This window comes from Pristis pectinata, chromosome 6 (genome assembly GCF_009764475.1).
Source record: "Pristis pectinata isolate sPriPec2 chromosome 6, sPriPec2.1.pri, whole genome shotgun sequence".
Lineage (NCBI taxonomy): Eukaryota > Metazoa > Chordata > Chondrichthyes > Rhinopristiformes > Pristidae > Pristis > Pristis pectinata.
In genome coordinates this window covers 52,758,948-52,776,338 of record NC_067410.1, presented here as the reverse complement: position 1 = coordinate 52,776,338, position 17,391 = coordinate 52,758,948, and the positions used below count along the sequence as shown (strand labels likewise).

The 17,391-nt window shown below is 45.4% G+C and overlaps 1 protein-coding gene across 3 annotated transcripts in view; it reads right to left on the bottom strand.

The window, feature by feature from the left end:
• ift122 (intraflagellar transport 122 homolog (Chlamydomonas)) overlaps nt 1–17,391 on the bottom strand; it is a 163,510-nt gene that overhangs the window by 10,018 nt on the left and 136,101 nt on the right. For 2 of the 3 annotated variants that reach the window (XM_052017940.1, XM_052017941.1), the window contains 2 exons: nt 17,019–17,130; nt 539–667 (listed from right to left, as the gene is read on the bottom strand). In XM_052017940.1, coding sequence (XP_051873900.1) covers nt 539–667; nt 17,019–17,130 — 241 coding nt within the window. The remainder of the gene's footprint in view (nt 1–538; nt 668–17,018; nt 17,131–17,391) is intronic. The other variant, XM_052017942.1, reaches the window with a different exon arrangement.

The window sequence follows — 17,391 nt, the reverse complement described above, 5'->3', positions numbered from 1 at the left end:
TGCAAGCCACCAGTCAAATGAGTTGCAGACAACCCAGCTCTTCTTCCATGATAACTCTAACAAGGCTATGGATTTGTACTTTCCAAATACTGGCAAATGCCACTGAATTGCAAAATCTTTCAAAGATTTAATGACCATGACTTCTTTTACCTCATTTATTTGGGCTGATAATGCACTCAATAATCCAGAGCACTAATTAGTTTCTTTTTTTGGCATTAGAAGTTGTCGACAGAAGTTAGATTTGCAGGAGCTGTTAATGACTTTTCATATTAGCGGCATCAGTGTTTAATATTCCAAAAATGCAGAGATTAACCTAAAGTCTGATCAGATAATTATTGTCTAATTATTCTTTTCTACTGTGTTCCTTATTCTCTCCAAGTACCCATGATCACAGCTCTAGCCTTGACTAACGGCTGGCTTCTCCCCCCATTTCCTTGACAAGTGTCACACAAGGGACTGGTACCAATCTTGCCATGGTAATCATCAGTGCTGAAATGGTCTATCTAGATTACGTGGAATGATAGAACAAAATGGATACCGCCAATACTCTTTTCTTGCCAGGTATCCTTTCTCAATTCTGTACTGGGCACTTCACGATCAATCAGCGCGACTGCTTCCTCATCCGTAATCCCTTCTTCCAAATAGAATTGAACAAGCGGCAGCACCTCTGTAAACACATCCAAGTCGTGAAATGAACAACTAATGGAAACCCAGATCACAGCACCTCTGAGCAAAACCTTTAGGTTTCTGAACTTATAAGTCGAAAGGCAACCTTTTGAGAAAGTCAGTAGACACTGTTGCAAAGAAATATCATGTACCATTTGCATATAGTATTTTGCTGAGTCCTGCAATTCTGAATATTTTGATACTTATAGATATTTGGAATCAGGAAATTTAAGAGCAAGGTATATTGTTCTATCCTTACTCTTCATTGCCAAATTTCACCTTCCCTCTTCAGAATGTCATGTCCCTTTTTGTTTATAATCCTGAACGGTCTAATCAAGCTTGCAAATCCATTTCAACACGGGTCAATTAATAAATCCCAAATGTGGGAATCCAAGATAACCGCCCCACTCCTTAGCCTAGGAACAAAGATTAATTTGACACTCCATCTCCCTGATACTGCATGATCTGGCAACAGATCATATGAGACATTTTGTAAAGAAATAAAACCAGAAAATGCTGGAAAAACTCAGCAGGTCAGACAGCATCTGTAGAGAGAGGAAAACAGAGTGAACTGTTCTGATCTATGACCTTTCATCAGAACTATGAAGAGTCAGTTGCAGAGAAGGGGGAGGAGTGGGCAGAACAAAGACAATTTCTACTCTAGGGTACAGATAATCTTTCTTCAGAAGTGATGGAAGGTCATCAAATTGAAATGTTAACTGTTTCTCCCTCTGTTGGTGCTGCCTGACCTGATGAGTATTTTCAGCCTTTTCTACCTTATTTCAAATATCCAGCATCAGCTGTATTTTGCATTGCAACATCTCCTATGTCCTTTCTAAAAGCACTGGAGACTCCCTCTGAGCGGTGAAGAGAAAGAATTATTTGAATGTCCAGTGAAATGTCAACACTTATTCAAACCCTGTGGAGTACTTGAGACACAGACAACCTCCAAATTTAGAAATAATCTCTACAGTAACATGTCAAATAATTCAGAAAAATACAACAAAAGTATGTATTTTTAAAAATCAATAGCTGTTCACACCTTCCTCACAGGACAAACATTTTTCTCTCCCAAATATCAAGAAGCTGGACACATTTCCTTCCTGGCCACTCCCAACAAACACTGTCCTTCACAGCATCAGCATTATCTGGGAGTCCCTCCAGTTCACGTACACACACCAGTTTCTAGCAGTAGAAAATTTGAGGATATGAATAGTATTTCACAGAACCTTACAGCCCACTGTGCCTGCACCAGCTCTTTAAAACAGCTTTTTGATACTAGTCAGAGGCAGAATAAGACTTGTAGCCTCCAAAAGAGTATCCCAATTTTTAGGAAGACAGACCTGTACCTACCAGCAATATACCCATGTTACACACTATCAAACTCATGACCACCAGTACAGTACCTATGTTATGCAGTGATAGAAAATCAAAGGGAAACTGCAGATGCTGGAAATCTGAAATAAAAACAGAAAATGCTGGAAACTCAGCATTTGTGAAATATAAACAGAGTTAACATGTCAGGTGAGCAACCTTTTGTTAATTCTGTTTCTCTTCTACAGTTGCTACCTGATCTGCTGAGTGTTTCCAGTGTTTAACGTTTTTATGTACAGTGATAAACCTGTGCACACCACTGTATCCCACTGTTATTCAGTGCCAGACCCACTGCATAATGGGTGCTGTGCAGATGGCTTTAGGTCTGTTACTGCATAACACTAAGGCACAACACTGGTGGGCATACAACATACCTGTGCTGACCATTCTGTACCCCAGTATTATGCAGTATCAAACCTGTCCCCACCAGTATTGTACCCAGTGTTATACATTGACAGACCAGTGCCCACAATACTGTATCTGTCTATAACAATGATAGACCCATGCCCACAGTGTTACTCAGGGAAAGACCCATGCCCTCTAGCAACGTATCTCAGTATTATGCAGTAACAGACCTATATGCAGTACAGTACCCATTATGAAGTGAGAGAACTGTGCCCACCAGTAATTGACCCTGGTGTTATCCAGCATCAGATCTGTATCTGGAAGCACTGGTAAGTACGTAAGGTTTTATATTACTGTTGATCCTTAGTACTAGATTCAGTGCAGGCAGCATAGCAGTTAGGGCAGTGGAATGCTCCTTCTGCAAGATGTAGGAAATCAGGGAACCTCATAGTCTCCCTGATGGCTACATCTGTGAGAAGTGCACCCAGCGGCAGCTCCTGACAGACCAGCTCAAGGAACTGGAGGTGGAGCTGGATATACTCAGGATCATCCAGGAAGTGGAGGGCTTCACAGATGAAACCTTTACTGAGGTGGTCACACCCAAGGTACAGGCTTCAGATAGATCGGTGAACACAAGGAAAAGTAAGGGCAGTAGGCAGAGCTCCCCTGTGACCATTCCCCTCACTAACAGGTACATCTCTTTGGATACCATTGAGGGGGATATTTCTTTCTGCGGCAAGCAGCAGTAGTCAGGTCTCTGGCACTGTGACTGGCTTTGAGGCTCAGAGGGAAAGGGTGCTGTCAGATAGGGCGATAGTGATAGAAGATTCGATAGTGAGGAGTACAGACAGTGGCTGCAGAAGAGACACCGGGATGGTGTGTAGCCTCCCGGGTGCCAGGGTCAAGGAGGTCTCTGAGCAGCTGCAGAAAATTCTCGAGTGGGAGGGCGAACAGCCAGAAGTTACACGTTGTACATGTTGGTACAAACGAAATAGGTAGTAAAAGGGATGAGGTTCTGCAGAATCAGTATAGGGAGATAGGTAAGAAGTTAAGAAGCAGAACCTTGAAGGCAGTGATCTTGGATTACTCCCTGTGCCAAAGTGCTAGCGAGGTCAGAAATAGAAGGAAAGGCCAATAGGCCAGATGAATCTGTGGATGAAGAGTTAGTGCAGGGAGCAGGGATTCAGGTTTTTGGACCATTGGGACCTCTTCTGGGGTAGAGGTGACCTGTACAAGAGGGATGGGTTGCACTTGAACCACAGAGGAACCAATATACTTGCAGGGAAATTTGCTACTGCTACAAGGGAGGATTTAAACTTGATTGGCAAGCGGGTGGGACTCTGATCAGGAGCAAGGCATGGGATAAAGCAATAGCCAGCGAGAGCAAGTTCAATAATCAGGATAGCCAGGGGCACAGTAAAGGCAGGGAAAGGAACACCCAGTGAAACTGCATTTATTTCAATGCACGAGGTTTAACAGGCAAGGTGGACGAACTCAGAGCATGGATTGGCTCTGAGGACTGGGATGTTACAGCCATAACAGAAACACGGCTGAGGGAAGGTCAGGACTGGCAGCTCAATATTCCAGGATACAGATAATGCAGGCGTGACAGAGGTACAGGAAAGTGAGGAGGGGCTGTTGCCTTTTTGATAAGGGAGGATGTAACAGCAGTGCTTAGAGATGGCATTCTTGGAGGATCGTCCAGTGAGGCCATATGGGTAGAATTTAGAAACAGAAAGGGGAGGGTCACTCTAGTGGGGCTGTATTATCAACCTCCCAGTAATCAGTGGAAACTTGAGCAGGTGTGTAGAGAAATTGTTCATAGTTGTAAGAATAATAGGATTGTATTAGTGGGAGATTTTAATTTCCCTGGTATTAACTGAACTACCCAGGGTGTTAAGGGTGTGGACAGGGTGGACTTTGTGAAATGCGTCCAGGAAAGTTTCATGAGTCAATATATAGAGGGCCCTACTTGGGAGGGTCTAATACAGGACCTTCTCTTTGGGAACGAGGTAGGGCAGATAACTGAAGTGTCAGTCAGGGAGCACTTTGGCTCTAGTGATCTTAATTCTATTAGTTTTAAGATAGTGATGGAAAAGGATTGGACGGGTTTAGGTTAGGGTCCTAAACTGGAGCAGGGCTAATTTTTGGGGAATTAGGCAGGATCTAACAAAGGGTGATTGGGTGAGCCTGTTTGAAGGGAAAGGAATGAATGGCGTGGGAGGCTTTTAAGAGTGTGATATCAAGAGTCCATGAGCAGATGTTCCTGTTAGGGTAAAGGGTAAACCTGGCAAGTTTAGGGAACCCTGGCTGACAAGAGATATTGAGGCTCTGGTCAAGAAAAAGGAAGCATACATTGTATTTAGGAAGTCGGGAATGAGTGAATTCCTTGATGACTTTTAAAAGATTAAGAATATTCTAAAGAGGGAAATTAGGCGGGCAAAAGGAAGGTGCGAGATGGATTTGGCAGGTAAGGAAAATCCCAAGAGGTTCTATAGCTATATTAAGAGTAAAAGGGTGGCTAGTGAGAGAGTAGATCCTCTTGGAGATCAGCAGGACTGCATATGTCTTGAACCACAGTAGATGGGTGGCATTTTTAATGAACATTTTTTCAGTGAACACAGTACAACACAGGAATAGGCCCTTTGGCCCACAATGTTGTGCTGAATCGATTACATTAGTAATAAAATGTCCAACTAAACTAATCCCTTCTGCCTACACAATGTCTATCCCCTACCAGTTCCTTTAAACCCTCTATCATATTTGCCTCCACCACCACACCAGGCAGCTCATTCCAGGCACCCACCACCCTCTGTGTAAAAAGAAAAAACTTTCCTCGCACATCTCCTTTGAACTTTCCTCCTCTCACCTTAATGCACACCCTCTGGTATTAGACATTTCAATCCTGGGGAAAAGATACTGGCTATCTATCTACGCCTCTCATAATCTTACAAACCGCTATCAGATCTCCCCTCAGCCTATGTTGCTCCAGAGAAAACAGCCCAAGTCTATCCAACCTATCCTCATAGCACATGCCCCTCTAATCCAGGCAGCATCTTGGTAAACCTCTTCTGCACCCTCTCCAAAGCCTCCACATTCTTCCTATAATGGGGGTGACCAGAACTGAATGCAAAACTCCAGATGCGGCCTAACTAAAGTTTTATAAAGCTGCAGCATAATTTCCTGACTCTTGAACTCAATGCCTCAACTAATGAACTTTACCACCCTATCAATCAGAGTAGCCACTTTCAGGGAGCTATGAACTTGGACCCCAAGATCCCTCTGCACATCAACACTGTTAAGGGTCTTGCCATTAACAGTGTACTCTCTCTTTACATTGAGCTCCCAAGGTGCAACACTTCACATTTGGCCAAGTTGAACTCAATCTGCCATTTCTTCGCCCATATCTGCAACTGTTCAAAATCCTTTGCCAGTCTTCTACACTATCCACAACACCACCAATCTTCACATCATCTGCAAATTTACTAACCCATCCATGCACATTTTCATCCAGGTCATTTATATACATCACAAACAGCAGAGGTCCCAGTACGGATCCCTGAGGAACTCCACTAGTCACAGACCTCCAGCTGGAATAAGTCCCATCGACCACTACCTTCTGTCTTCTACGGGCAAGCCAGTTCTGAATCCAAACAGCCAATTTACATTGGATCCCATGCATCTTAATCTTCTGGATGAGCCTCCGATGAGGGACCTTGTCAAATGCCTTACTAAAATCCACACGGACAAATCCGCAGCTCTACCTTCATCAATTACCCTCGTCACCTCGTCAAAAAACTCAAAGTTAGTAAGGCATGACTTGCCCTGTATAATATGTTGCAGTTGCATAAGAAAATCATGGTTGCTCAAGAGCTAAGAGAAACTAGTGGAGATGTTTTGGAGGACATTCATATTACCAGGGAGGAGGTATTTGCAGCCTTACAGCGCATTAAGGTGGATAAATCCCCAGGGCCTGATCAAGTGCATCCTAGGAGTTTGTGGGAGGCTAGAGGAGAAATTGCAGAGGCCCTTACAGAGATATTTGCTTCATCATTAGCCACTGGTGAAGTTCCCGAAGACTGGAAGGTGGCTAATGTTGTTCTGTTGTTTAAGAAAGGTAGTAGCAAGGACAAGCCAGGGAACTAAAGGCCAGTCAGCCTAACATTAGTGGTGGGGAAGCTACTGGAGGGAATTCTGAGGCACAGGATCTATCAGCATTTGGATGGACAAAGTCTGATTAGGAGGAGTCAGCATGACTTTGTGCGTGGAAAGTTGTGCTTAACGAATCTTTTAGAGCTTTTTTTTTAAAGAGGTGACCAAAAAGGTAGATGAGCGTAGGGTAGTGGATGTTGTCTCTTTGGACTTTAGCAAGGCCTTCAGGGTCCCGCATGGTAGGCTGGTCTGGAAGGTTTGGTCCCATGGAATCCATAAGGAGCTAGTTAGGTGGATTCAAAATTAGCTCAGAGGTAGGAAGCAGAGGGTGGTGGTTGAAGGTTGTTTCTGGGAATGGAAGCCAGTGACTAGTGGTTGCCAGAGGGATTGGCGTTGGGTGCATTGTCATTTGTTATTTATATAAATGATTTGGATGCAAATGCACAAGGCTTGATCAGTAAGTTTGCGGATGACATGAAATTAGGAGGTGGTGTTGATAGTGAAGAAGGTTATCGTAGATTACAGGGGGATCTTGATCAGTTAGGGAATTGGGCTGAGGAGTGACAAATAGATGTCAATACAGATAAGTGTGAGATGATGCATTCTGGAAAGTCAAACTAGCGTAGGACTTGTACTATGAATGGTATGGCACAAGGGAGTGCAATGGAGCAGAGGGACCTAGGAGTGAAAGCGCATAGTTCATTGAAAGCAGTATTACACATAGACAGGATGGTGAAAAAGACATTTAGCATGCTGGCCTTCATCAGTCAGGGCATTGAGTTGGGACACTATGTTGCAGTTGTATAAGTCGTTGGTGAGTCCGCACTTGGGAGTGCTGTTTACAAGTTTTGGTCACCCTGTTATAGGAAAGAAGTGGTTAAACTGGAAAGAGTGCAGAAAAGATTTACAAGGATGTTGCAAGGACTAGAAGGCCTGAGTTGGCCAGGCTAGGTCTTTATTCCTTGGAGTGTAGGAGAATGAGGGGTGATCTTATAGAGGTTTATAAAATCATGAGGGGCATAGAAAAGGTGGATGGTAACAGTCTTTTCCCCAGGGTAGGGGAGTCCAAAAATAGGGAGCACAGATTTAGGGCGAGAGGGAAAAGATTTAAAAAGGGACTTGAGGGGCAAGTTTTCAGGCAGAGGGTGATGAATATATGGAATGAGCTGCCAGAGGAAGTGGTTGAGGCAGGTACAATAATATCATTTAAGAAGCACTTGGATAGGTACATGAAGGGGAGAGGCTTAGAGGGATATGGGCCAAAGCGCAGGAAATTGGGACTAGCTGGGTGGGTACCAAGGTTGGCATGGACTCGTTGAGCTGAAGGGCCTGTATCTGTGCTGTTAACTCTATGACTCTGCCTTCATAATTCTACCTGATGACATCATGGCTGGTCCTTTTAAGGATTTTTGGTATCCTGGGAATACTGCTAATTGTATGGCTGCAGCAGCTGGTTTGGCATAGAAGCAGACCTCATGGGGCTGTGAGTTGCCAATCAATGGATATAGCCAAAATTCTAGATAAAAGTCACAACCTTAAGGTCTTTAATCATCTTCAGGGAAGTGACTCAAAGTTCCATTCATCAGCTGTATATAAGTCTTTAAAGACCTGCTTGTGGCACCAAGGACATGGGTTATTGACCCTGGATAGACACAAGGCTAAGCAATTCCATTAGCAAAATAAAAGCAGAAAATACAGGTCAGGCAGCATCTGTGGAAGGAGAAGCAGTTAATGTTTCAGGTTGAAAACATTTCAGGTTGAAGACACTTAATCAGGTGAAGGGTTCACAGTGGCAATCAATTTCAAATGATAATGGAACTTGCATTTACAGCATATCCATGCGAATGACATTAACAGCTGCATTTGCAGTTCATGTACTATTTTGGTTCCACTCCTCTCCATACATATCTTCTGAAGGGCCTCAAGTTAACCTTAGGTGATAAAGCTCAGATAAAGCACTTCCAAAGTGCTCATCCAGATCTTAAAATAAAAAATCTCTAACAAGATTCCGGAAGAAGCATTTAAGATTCAATATAAGGGCTGGGGTGGGGCAGTGTGTACATGTGTTAAAGGTGGGGAGGGGGTGAAATCTTAGTAAGGTATTTGGAAACATTACATCTGAAATTGAAGTCATTCCAAAGTATCCGAGATGATACATGGCAGTTAGAGTGCAAAGTATCACAGTACATTACTATGTATACAACCATTACAAACAGAGCATAAGTTTTTTTCCAATCTGTGATTTGTGTACATAATGTTTTAAAATGCATGTCATAATGAGTTGTTTTAATCATTCACAATAAATGTCAGTCATTGGTAACACCATGCTTTTCAAATGGTCAAGCAAATCTGCTAAATAATACCAAATCTACTTATCTTGTTTGGAGATAACTGTATCCTGGCAACTAACAGGATTTAGCCACTACCAATACTGACGTCCCACCCACAGCATGTTTAAAAAAAACAAGGTGAATTGCACAAAGTGTTCTGATTTTGCAGGATTTTTATAATGACAGCAGGATTTTAAAAAACTTACAAAAATACCTTTGCATTGCTTAAATATTGCCCCATACTAAAGATCATAAAAGTAAACAAAATAGAAGACCTGACCAACTAAGGTTGAGATTTTAAATGTAATCAAATATTTCACTTTGCGAGAAAAGAAGAAAGCACAAAATAAGTTAGGAAAATGGATTTATTTTGTTACTTGAATGTCTACTTCTTGAAAAGGATACCTCTTTATTGCCTCGGATCAAGTACACACACATACTATTGAATAATTACCTTGGATTGAAGCTATGGTGTGGAACTAAAACTGGAATAAAATATATATTCATATTGGGGTGGAACTTCATTTCAATCATTCCTTGTAGGTGAGCAACTTAGATACAGTGAACGAGACAGGTAACGTTTTGAGTGTTGAGGTGAGGAAAAATTAGTTTAAGCATAAAAGGGAAAACCCAATGTCAGTGTAACCTGGATTAGATACCATAATCTGTGGTGATCCTGTTAACTACTTAGTTCTGGCTGATGGAGTAAATATATGTGAGATAAGATTATATTTTCACTACACTCTTCTACTCTGAGGAAGAAAACAGCTTAGGAAGTATCCTGAGCAACAAACATTTGAAATAAAAGCAATGAAAGTAGCAGAGTGCCTAACATAATGGATCTGCATTTAAAAAGCTTCTTTCAAACTTTAGTTTCTGGTAAAATCTTATCAAAAATGTATTACTTAAATTATAAAAAAAATTAAGTGATAGGATACTACTGCAATTTAAAAAATCCTCTAACTGTGAAATATTATGGCTTTAAAAAAAAATTCAAGGTATTGTCTGCGAGGGACTAAACATTGGAAATTCTGAGACTGCATACATCCCAGGATGGGAAGAACTCACTTGCCAGCCAGGAGGGTTGGCCTTTGCAAAAATTGCTAGATTCACACCACCCACCATTTAAACAGGTTGTTAGCAAATGTAAAATGGGCAGTACAGCCTTAGAGAGGAGGAAGAAAAGTGAGACTTTTGAAAAGTCAGTTGCTTACTGCATGCAGTAGTTCTTCTGCCATAAAGGTACATTCTTCTGCACTGTCAAGTAAATTGTTAAAGGCACAAAGTGCACACTTCTGCTTCAGTTCCTGACCAAAGGTACAAATACGGCAGACTCACAAGGAATCTGGTCTTCAATGTGGAGACCAGGCTCTCATGAAAACAAAGGTGCAAGCAGCATGGAGGAGGTGGTAATGAAGAGGGGGAAAAAAATGAAGATTCCAAAAGGGACAAGTAAGAGAATCTGAAAGAGTGCAAAATTAATAATGGGGCATAGAATACTTTGCAGAACAACTAGCTTCATCATGCAGGTAGCAGGCAAAACATACAAATAAGCCAGAGAAATTCTGCAGACTGGTGTTTGCACTGTGCTATGTAGAGAAGTATACGCTGGACTTATACCACTGCCACAACATAGACACATTACATTTGACTGAACTAATACTGGCACTACTAAACTTAGTATCTTGGCCTCTGCCAACTTCAAAATTCTGGCACTTTCAGAGAGAGGTTGCCATACAAGCTGATATGCATGGGGTTCACCCTTATTTTGAGTTCAACTAAAGATTACTGAGGATTTGGGGTATTATATTGGCACAGATAGAGGTTAAACTAACCAAATAGAGGTTTGGATAAATAGGTCATTTTTGTATAGGCAATCAGTAACTAGTGCCATGCCACAGTGCTGAGGCCTCAACTATTTTTTTAATCTATATAATGACATGAAGAAACCTAGTGTATTTGTTCAAAGTTTATTGATGGTAGAAAAAGTAGTGGGTTGGCAAGTTGTAAGGAGAATTCAAAGAGCCTGCAGAGGAATAAGTGAGTAAGCAGTTGGAGTATGATATAGGAAAATGTGAGGTTTCCACTTTGGAAGAACAAAAAAAGCAAATTATTACTTACCACAATACGGTACAAAGGGATACCACAAAATACGGTACAAAGGGATCTGGCAATCCTGATATGTGAAACCCAAAGTTAGCATGCAGCTACAGCATCTAATTAGGAAGGCTAATGGAATGTTGCCTTCTATTGCAAGGGGTAGGAAGTATAAAATTAAGGAAATTTTGATGCACCTTGAAAAGCTACTGGTGGGACCACAGGTGGTGTACTCCAGACACTTTTGCTCTCCAAGTTTAAGGAAGGATATACTTGCATTGAAGGGATTGATGTATGGATATAGGTTGAGCAGGTTGGATTTATACTCGTTAGAGCTCAGAAAAATGAAAGGTGAACTTATTGAAAAGGTTTACAGATTCTGAGAAGGGATTGACAGTGTGGATGATGAGAGGGTGGTTCTCCTAATGGGAGTATCTGAAACTAGGGATGAGGGCTCTCCCATTTCATACGAGGTGGAGGAATTTCTTCTCTGAGAAACTCTATTGTGGAACTTTTGAAATACTCTACCTCAGAATGCTCTGGAGGAAAAGATACTGAATACATTCGAGGTGGAAATTAACATTTAAACTACAAGCGAGCCACGGGGTACAGTAAGATGAAGATGGGATCAGTCAAGATCTTAACGAACGACAGAGCAGGCTCAAAGGGCTGATTAGCCTAATTCCTGCTTCTGTTGTTAATCTGTTATGTTCTAACGATTTTATATAAAGCGTTTGCAGCACTTTCTGCCTTTATTTTAAAACTGGTGTGAATGGGAGAAGCTGACCTTGTTCCTTCCTCTTTTCACTTCCTCCCTCTTTCACTTTCTATTCTCATCCATTTTGTTATTCTTCTGCAATCTACCATACTTTTTCTCTCCCTTTTCCTCCATTCCCTGCATTAGAAAATAAGCTTACATCCATGACACATCACTGACCAGATAATTAACATAGTTTATCTCCCAATGAATGTTGCCTAGTCTGTTGAGCATTTCTCCATTTTGTGAGTTTTGCTTGATCAGTTTTTGCCACCATTCTACATTGCCATATGTGCAGACACCCCTCTGCCCTAACTCGACTTAGCAAGAGCACCTATTTACAGCTTTAAAAAAACTACAAATGTTGGAAATCTGAAAGAAAAACAGAAAATGCTCTAAGTCTCAGCAGTACAGATAGCATCTGTGGAAAAAGAAACAGTTGTAGCGGTCGCTACCGCGGAATGAACACAAGACACTAGTCGTAGAGTTTCAGAACAGAACTGTTTATTTTCCTGCCTTGCGTGGGCCTTTTAAGAGACCCTGTTCCCGCCCACTCAAAACGGCAATGACGTATACGCCACGTCATCAAACCTTTCCCGCGCGCGGGTTCTCCCTGTCGCTCAGGGAAGACGAAGGCCCACCGCCACCTTGGGCCTCGCCGCTTCAACAACGCGCGACCCAACCACCGAGCCGGTTCGCTTGCTCGGACGGTGAGTCGCTACACAACCACCACCACCCCAGAACCGACGATATGGTCCCCAAGGTCCGTGGGCTGTGTTAGCTGCTGCTTAGGAGGTCGGCCTCTGCGTCGCGGTGCTGGAACCTCGACCAGTTGCTGTAGATCTAAATGGGCCGGTTTGAGGCGGTCCGTCTTGAAGACTGTTCCTTGCCCCCAATGTCCAAAATAAAGGTGGACCCATTATTCCTGATGACTCAGAACGGCCCCTCATATGGTCGTTGCAACGGTGCCCGAGGTGTGCCCCTGCGAACGAAAACAAACCTACAGTCTCGTAGTTCTTTGGGCTTACAGGACGGGGCTTGACTGTGCCGCGAGGTGGGAATCGGGGCCAAGTTGCCGAGCCTCTAGCACAGTCTTTGCAGGATTGCCGTGGGTTGTTCCCCTTGGTCCCAAAGGGAGGGTATGAAATCCCCTGGGACAACCAGGGGCGCTCCGTACACAAGTTCAGCTGACGAAGCGTGGAGGTCTTCTTTGGGGGCAGTGCGTATGCCGAGCAGGACCCAAGGAAGTTCATCGACCCAGTTAGGACCCTTCAGGTGGGCCATCAGGGCTGATTTCAGATGGCGGTGGAAACGTTCCACTAACCCGTTTGATTGAGGGTGGTAGACCGTGGTGGTGTGCAGCTGCGTCCCCAGCATGTTCGCTAATGCAGACCAGAGGCTGGAGGTAAATTGGGTGCCTCTGTCTGAAGTGATGTGGGCTGGAACACCAAAACGTGAGATACAAGTTGTGAGCAGCGCCCGGGCACAGGAATCAGTCGTGATGTCAGATAGAGGGGTTGCCTCTGGCCACCTCGTGAACCGGTCCACGATGGTAAGGAGGTACCAGGCTCCTCTTGAAACTGGCAGAGGGCCTACGAGGTCGACGTGGATGTGGTCGAACCTTCTACGGGTAGGCTCGAACTGCTGTGGCGGGACCTTGGTGTGTTGTTGGATTTTCAATGTCTGGCAGTGCTGACAAGTCCTGGCCCATTCCCTGACCTGTTTGCGCAGGCCATGCCAGATGAACTTGCTGGCGACCAGCCGGACAGTTGATCTGATGGACGGGTGCGCCAACCCATGTGTCGAATCGAAAACGCGTTTCCGCCAGGCTGCAGGAACTATAGGGTGGGGTTGACCTGTTGCGATATCGCAAAGGAGGGTCTGCTGACCAGGACCAACTAAGAAATCTTGGAGCTGCAGGCCCGAGATTGCAGTTTTATAGCTGGGCAGTTCGTCGTCGGCTTGCTGTGCGTCAGCCAGGGCCTTGTAGTCGATACCCAGGGACAGGCTGTGGATGGTCAGTCTGGGAAGTGCATCAGCAACGACATTGTCCTTCCCGGAGACATGTTGGACATCCGTTGTGAATTTGTAAATGTAGGACAAATGTCTCTGCTGACGAGCTGACCAGGGATGAGAGACTTTGGAGAAGGCGAAGGACAAAGGCTTATGGTCAGTGAAGGCGGTGAAAGACCTGCCTTCCATAAAGTACCAGAAATGCCAGACCGCCAGGTACAGCGCTAGAAGTTCCCGATCAAAAGCGCTGCATTTCAGTTCGGGTGGTCTAAGGTGCCTGCTGAAAAATGCCAAGGGTTGCCAACTGCCTTCGATTAGTTGTTCCAGTACCCCACCAACCGCGGTGTTGAATGCGTCCACCATGAGGGCGGTTGGGACGTCTGTCCTAGGGTGTACAAGCGTCGTGGCGTTTGCCAGGGCGTCCTTGGCCTTTAACAAAGGCAGCCGCAGCCTCATCGTTCCAGACGATGTCCTTGCCCTTACCAGCCATCAGCGAGAACAAAGGGCGCAGGATACGGGCTGCTGCAGGGATGAACCAATGGTAAAAGTTGACCATCCCCAGGAATTCCTGTAGGCCTTTGACCGTGTCGGGGCGGGCAAAATGGGGGATAGCGTCCACCTTGGCAGGTAGGGGTGTTGCTCCGTCGCTGGTGATTCTGTGGCTGAGGAAATCGATAGAGTCAAGCCCGAATTGGCACATGGCCGGGCTGATCGTGAGGCCGAAATCACGGAGACGGGAATACAGTTGGCAGAGGTGGGAAAGGTGTTCTTGGCGGTCATGGCTGGTGATTAGTATGTCATCTGAGTAAATGAACACGAAGTCCAGGTCTCGGCCCACCACGTCCATCAGCCACTGGAACGTCTGCGCAGCGTTCTTAAGGCGTAACGGCATTCGAAGGAACTCAAAGAGGCCAAATGGGGTGATAATCGCAGTTTTGGGGACGTCACCCAGGTGGACCGGGATTTGGTGGTATCCCCGAACGAGGTCCACCTTGGAGAAGATGCGGGCCCCATGTAGGTTGGCTGCGGTCTTGGATGTGAGGGATGGGGTAGCGGTCTGGAGTGGTGGCGTCATTCAGCCTGCGATAGTCACCACAGGGCCTCCACCCGCCAGTGGCTTTGGGGACCATGTGCAGGGGGGAGGCCCAGGGGCTGTCTGACCTGCGAACAATCCCCAGCTCCTTCATGTGACGGAACTCTTCCTTTGCCAGGTGGAGCTTGTCTGGAGGTAGTCGTCGTGCTCGGGCATGAAGGGGTGGCCCTGTGGTAATGATGTGGTGTTGCACCCCATGTTTGGGCATAGAATTCGTAAACTGAGGTGCCAAAACTGATGGGAATTCGGCTAGGAGCTTGGTGAACTCGTTGCCAGACAGGAAAATGGAGTCCAAGCACGGGGCTGGTAGGCTGGTTTCTCCCAGGGGGTAGGTCTGGAAGGTTCTGGAGTGGACTAGCCGTTTCCCCCGCAGGTCGACTAACAGGTTGTGGGCCCGAAGGAAATCGGCTCCTAGGAGTGGTCAGGCAACGGTGGCAAGGGTGAAGGTCCAAGTGAAACGGCTGCCGCCGAATTGTAACTGAAGTGTACGGGTACCAAAAGTCCGCATCGTTGTGCCGTTTGCGGCATTGAGTACAGGACCTTGTTGCCTGTTACGAGTGTCACGGCCAGTCGGAGGCAAAATACTGACCTCTGCTCCAGTATCGACAAGGAAACGCTGCCCGGACTGCTTGTCCTGAATTAATAGGAGGCTTTGTCAGCGGCCAGCCGTCGTAGCTGTTAGCGGCAGCTGGCGCTGGCGTTTCCCTGACTTGCAGGGTGGGCGGCATCGACGGGCCTCCGCGCCCCACCTCTGATGGTAGAAACACAGCTGGTTGCTATTGTCGTCGTCTGTGTTTCTGGGGTGTGGTCGCCCGGTTGCTGGGACTGGTTTAAGCAGGCGTTGGGCTCGCAGCCTGGCGATTTGGTCGACGGACAAACCGCGCTCACGTTTGGCCTTCCACAGGACACCTGCCTGGGCAGCCACCTCACGCAGGTTGCTGAAATCAGCGTCGGCCAACAGTTGGTGAATCTCATCGGGTAGTTGTTCGAGGAAGGCCTGTTTGAACATTAGGCAGGGCTTGTGTCCCTCGGCCAATCTCATTCATTAGGGCGGATGGGGATCTGTCCCCCAGGCCATCGAGATGAAGCAGGCGGGTGGCGCGCTTAAGACGGGAGAGGCCAAAGGTCCGAATCAGAAGGTCTTTGAAAGCCGGGTACTTAACCTCCTCCGGAGGAGACTGGATGAAGTCACTGACCTGGGCGGCTGTCTCCTGGTCCAGAGAGCTGACCACATGGTAGTACTTTGTGGAGTCGGAGGTGATCCGCTGAAGGTGGAATTGTGCTTCGGCCTGGTGAAACCATACGCTGGGACGAAGCATCCAAAAGGTGGGCAGCTTGAGTGCCACTGCGTTGGATGCTGCGTTGTCGTCCATTGTGCAGGTCCAAAATCCGTTTGGACCGTCGGGGTCACCAATGTAGTGGTCACTACCGCGGAATGAACACAAGACACTAGTCGTAGAGTTTCAGAACAGAACTGTTTATTTTCCCGCCTTGCGTGGGCTTTTTAAGAGAGCCTGTTCCCGCCCACTCAAAACGGCAATGACGTATACGCCACGTCATCAAACCTTTCCCACGTGCGGGTTCTCCCTGTCGCTCGGGGAAGACAAAGGCTCACTGCCATCTTGGGCCTCACTGCTTCAACGACGTGTGACCCGACCGCCGAGCTGGTTCGCTTGCTCGGATGGTGAGTCCCTACACAGTCAACGTTTCGGGTTTGTGACATAGATCCTAGTTAATTGTGGGTAGGCACAGTAATGTAGCTGTTAGCACAATGCTATTATAGTGCCAGCGACCCAAGTTCAATTCCAGCTGCTGTCTGTAAGGAGCTTGTATGTTCTTCCCATGTCTGTGTGGGTTTCCTCCGGGTGCTCCAGTTTCCTCCCACATTCCAAAGATGTACGGGTTAGGAAGTTGTGGGCATGCTAATGTTGGCGCTGGAAGCGTGGTGACACTTGTGGGCTGCCCCCAGAACACTCTACACAAAGATACATTTCACTGTGTGTCTTGATGTACATGTGACTAATAAAAATATCTTTCCATTGATGCTATCTGACCTAAGTTTTTCCAGCATTTTCTATTTATAGCTTTGGTGTCAAATTTTAAAATCTCCACAGCAAACAAAAGTACATAGCCATCAGATCAGTAAGTATAAGTTAACTAGGTCATAGTCAGTGCTCGAAAGTAAACTCACCATAGGAGGAAGCAGAGAACACAAAAGGCTGTCGGCAGTTGATGCAGACATTTCCCTGGTTGTTGAGGAGTGGGTTGTTAGTTGAACACCTATAGCACATAGGCACAAAGTCCTGTACACAAACACAGCAGATGTTACACAAAACATCTAAGTAACATAAACAATGCATGAAAAGTCAGCAAACACAATAAAAAATAGCAGTGTTCACGCTGGTCAAAAGTCTTAAAGATAACTTGGCCATTTGGAATTATTTCCACTCACCATTAATGAGCAACATTTCAGGTAGCAAATCGTTGGCTTATCTAACTCACCGTTTTACCTTCAGCTCATTTGTTAATAATACAAAAAGAACACCAGACTTGTCCGGCATAGA